This window comes from Notamacropus eugenii, chromosome 4 (genome assembly GCF_028372415.1).
Source record: "Notamacropus eugenii isolate mMacEug1 chromosome 4, mMacEug1.pri_v2, whole genome shotgun sequence".
Taxonomy (NCBI): Eukaryota; Metazoa; Chordata; class Mammalia; order Diprotodontia; family Macropodidae; genus Notamacropus; species Notamacropus eugenii.
This window is the reverse complement of record NC_092875.1, coordinates 380852197-380856407: the sequence shown is the minus strand read 5'-3', so window position 1 is coordinate 380856407 and position 4211 is coordinate 380852197. Positions and strand designations below refer to the sequence as shown.

The following is a 4211-nucleotide window of genomic DNA, read 5'->3' as shown; positions in this document are numbered from 1 at the left end:
TTAAAAACAGTGTAGAAAAATGAGCAAACAATAGAAAAAACTTGACCATATAAAGTTGCAATGGTGACAGGGAATATCTGAACACACACTCAGAAGACAAAAAAGTAAACGCTCCAATATCGAAAGACTCCAAGAAAAGAAGATCTGGATTGGTCTCAGGCCATGGAAGAGCTCAAAAAGTGTTTTGAAAAGCAAGTGGGGGCAGAAGGAGCTTCGCTTTAGAGTAGGAGACATCGTATTTGCTGCTCTTTAGAAGGAGACGCCTGCGCCCCGAGCTCTTCAAGATACAGCTCATTCTACTCAGCGAGGTATACTTTACAGTTTGGGTCACAGAGTTTAAGTAGAAGCAGTAAGAAAAATCTAGAAGATCACAGCAACATGGAGGTTGGCAAAGTAGGCAGTGAAATGACCTTCAAAACTCCTCAAAACCAGCAGCTGTTTGCTGCCATGGCTGACACCTTTCTGGAACATATGTGTCGTCTGGACATCGACTCAGAGCCCATCATGGCCCGAAACACTGGTATCATCTGCACCATTGGCCCAGCCTCCCGATCTGTGGACAAGTTAAAAGAGATGATTCACGCTGGAATGAATGTGGCTCGTCTAAACTTCTCCCATGGAACTCATGAGTATCATGCTGAAACCATCAAAAATGTTCGAACAGCCACAGAGAGCTTTGCTTCTAGCCCTGTCCATTACCGACCTATTGCTATAGCCTTGGACACCAAAGGACCAGAGATCCGAACTGGACTCATCAAGGGCAGTGGCACAGCCGAAGTAGAGCTAAAGAAGGGTAACACTCTGAAGGTCACCTTGGATGAAGCCTATATGGAGAAATGTGATGAAAATGTCCTGTGGTTAGACTACAAAAACATTTGCAAGGTGGTGGATGTTGGTAGCAAAGTCTTTGTGGATGATGGGCTCATTTCTCTTCTTGTGAAGGAGAAAGGTGCCAATTACCTTATCACTGAGGTGGAGAATGGAGGCATGCTGGGCAGCAAGAAGGGTGTCAACCTTCCTGGGGCAGCTGTCGACTTGCCTGCTGTGTCTCAGAAAGATATCCAAGATCTTCACTTTGGATTAGAGCAAGGGGTGGATATGGTGTTTGCATCTTTCATCCGAAAGGCAGATGATGTCCATGCAGTCAGAAAGGTCCTGGGAGAGAAAGGCAAAAACATCAAGATCATCAGCAAGATTGAAAACCACGAAGGAGTCCGAAGATTTGATGAGATCCTGGAAGCCAGTGATGGCATCATGGTTGCTCGGGGGGACCTAGGTATTGAGATCCCTGCAGAAAAGGTCTTTGTTGCTCAGAAGATGATGATTGGAAGGTGTAATAGAGCTGGGAAACCTGTTATTTGTGCCACTCAGATGCTCGAGAGCATGATTAAGAAGCCACGCCCCACACGGGCTGAAGGCAGTGATGTAGCCAATGCTGTCCTGGATGGAGCTGATTGTATCATGCTGTCTGGGGAGACTGCCAAAGGGGACTATCCAGTAGAAGCTGTGCGGATGCAACACTTGATTGCCCGAGAGGCAGAGGCCGCCATCTTTCACACGCAGTTGTTTGAGGAGCTTCGCCGCCTGGCCCCCGTAACCAAGGATCCCACTGAAGCTGCTGCCGTGGGTGCCGTAGATGCTTCCTTCAAGTGTTGCAGTGGGGCCATTATCGTTCTCACCAAGTCTGGAAGGTCTGCTTATCAGGTAGCTAGGTACCGTCCTCGGGCCCCCATCATAGCTGTTACTCGTTCTGCTCAGGCTGCACGTCAAGCTCATCTCCACCGGGGTGTCTTTCCTGTGCTGTGCAAGGACCCTGTTCATGAGTCATGGGCTGAAGATGTGGACCTCAGGGTTAACCTTGCCATGGAAGTTGGCAAAGCTCGTGGCTTTTTCAAGAAAGATGATGTGGTCATTGTACTGAATGGTTGGCGCCCAGGTCCAGGTTTCACCAACACTATGCGTGTGCTGCCAGTTCCATAAAAGGGCATTTGAAGACCTTCTTGTGGGTGACTTCAGCATCCTCCCTTCCCTTCCCTGCCTGCATCCATTAGATCTGCAGCTATTATTGGTGTTGTCCATTCCTAGCTATTAGAGGCTTTATACTGCTAAAACATCCCCCCCCCCAAAAAAAAAAAGATTAAAGTCTCTTCTTAAAGAAACTTTGCTTTTCCTCCCTACTTAGAGACATCAGTATCAATTTAGCACACCCTTGGTGGTGTGTAAAGATAGAGCAGCTGTGGCTTAGCTTGGGGTACTGCAAATCATCTTTGACATAGGGGATTAAAAAGTAACATGTATCAGTATTGTGTTTTAAATTGATCCAGATATCCTTCATGCACACACAAGTAGGCACTAGCCACAGTCCCTTTAAGTACAAGTCCTCAATGTATATGGGCCTCTACATCTTTCCTGACCAGAGGAACCACCCTCCCTTTCCCCGCCTCCATCCTGTAAATGAAAGTGTCTTTGTTTCACACACTTATTAAGTTAAAAATTAAATAGAAGCTGAATCCAGCTGCTGAAAACCAATACATTTTAGTGAATAAGCAATGGTGTCCTCTGGTAAGGCACTCTTATCTTGGGGGGAAGAAGAAGCTTCCAGTCATAAGCCAGTTTTTTCCCTCCATTTCAAGGAGGGAGCCTAGGACGGAAAGGAAATTCTTCACAGAATAGTCCCCACTGTCCCAAGCAGCAGGGCTTACTTACACTCCTTGCCCCTCAGCCTTCTCACATTGTGAGTGTCTGTGTTCCTCCAATATTTCTCTTCTATTTTCAATCTGGAACAAACCCACACTCATATTGTACTGTATTTGGCTGTAGAGTACATCATTTGTCAATAAACACAAGCTGAAGCAAAAAAAAAAAAAAAAAAAAAAAAAAAAAAAAAAAAAAAAAAAAAAAAGAAAAGCAAGTGGAAGCTGTAGAAGAAATATTGGGAAGAGAAATGAGAGTGATGCAATTAAATCATGAAAAGTGGCTAAACGGTTTGGTAAAGGAGACATAAAAATACTGAAGAAGAGTATATCTTCAAAAGAGAACAAGCCTAAGGGCAAAAGAGATATAAAGTCAATTAGGATAAGAATGCCTTGAAAGCACAAGTTGCCAGATGAAAAGAGCAGAGCATTCACTGAAGAAAACAAAAAATCCTTAAAAATTAAATTGGTTCAAATGGAAAAGGGAGGTACAAAAGCTAAATTAAGGAAAAATTTGAGTCTTTCTTGAGGGCTTTTTGGTGTTCTCAGCTTCTAGCATAATGCTAGAAATACCTGATTACTATTTAATAAATACTTTTTTCTGATGGAATGAGAAACAGAAGATAAGGAAGAAAATCTCAGTTAAGACAGAAGGCTTTTGAAGACAGAAAGGAGCATCTTTAGAGGGACCTTACTCTTCCAGAATATTAAGTAATGACTTTTAGAGGTAAGACTACGGATGAGATCAAAGGATGAAAGAAAATTGGGGGGATACTTATTAAAAGAATATTATAAGTCAGTAAAAACTGAAGAAAACAACGGATGAACATCAGTAATGACTGAGCTTTGAAACAAAGTGAATTTATGTAAGATGGATCTACTGGAATGAATTTAACAGATTTTTTTAAAGAAGAAAAACAGTTGTGTGTGTTCATCCTTCATTGATGCAGAAGACCATGCTATCAGAGAAATGGTGATATGGCCTGCACTTAACTTTGTTTTGAGTGAGGGAAGGCTGTGGAGGTTACCAGACTCACTTTCCTCCAGAGACATCTGAATCCAGTGCCCAGATATTCATCGGGATGAATGAAGATTACTCAGGATGAGGCAATTGGGGCTAAGTGACTTGCCCAAGGTCACAGAGCTACTGAGTGTCAAGTGTCTGAGGTGAGATTTGAACTCAGGCCCTCCTGACTCTTGCACTGGTGCTATATCCACTGCACCACCTAGCTGCCCAATAAAGAAGAAAAATACATATGGGGGAACTATCATGGATGAATAGAAAGTTAGGCATTATAGTACGGCAGAAACTAGACATCGACCAACATCTTACACTGCATACTGAGACAAAGTCAAAATGTGTACACTACTTAGATGTAAAGGATGTTACTGAGGAGGTGGAGCCAACATGGCAGAGTAGAAAGACACACATATTCAGGGTCTCCCCACACAGACCATAAATACCCATAGACAGGGATTCTCAACAAATTTTGGAGCAGCAGAAGTGGAGAACAACAA

General features: G+C 43.3%; 1 protein-coding gene across 1 annotated transcript; it reads left to right on the top strand.

The window, feature by feature from the left end:
• Positions 1-202: 202 nt before the first annotated feature.
• Positions 203-2907, top strand: LOC140501654 (pyruvate kinase PKM). Its single transcript, XM_072605475.1, has one exon. It carries the CDS (start codon positions 379-381, stop codon positions 1978-1980), a length of 1602 nt encoding a protein of 533 aa, XP_072461576.1. The 5' UTR covers positions 203-378; the 3' UTR covers positions 1981-2907.
• The last annotated feature ends 1304 nt before the right edge of the window (positions 2908-4211 follow it).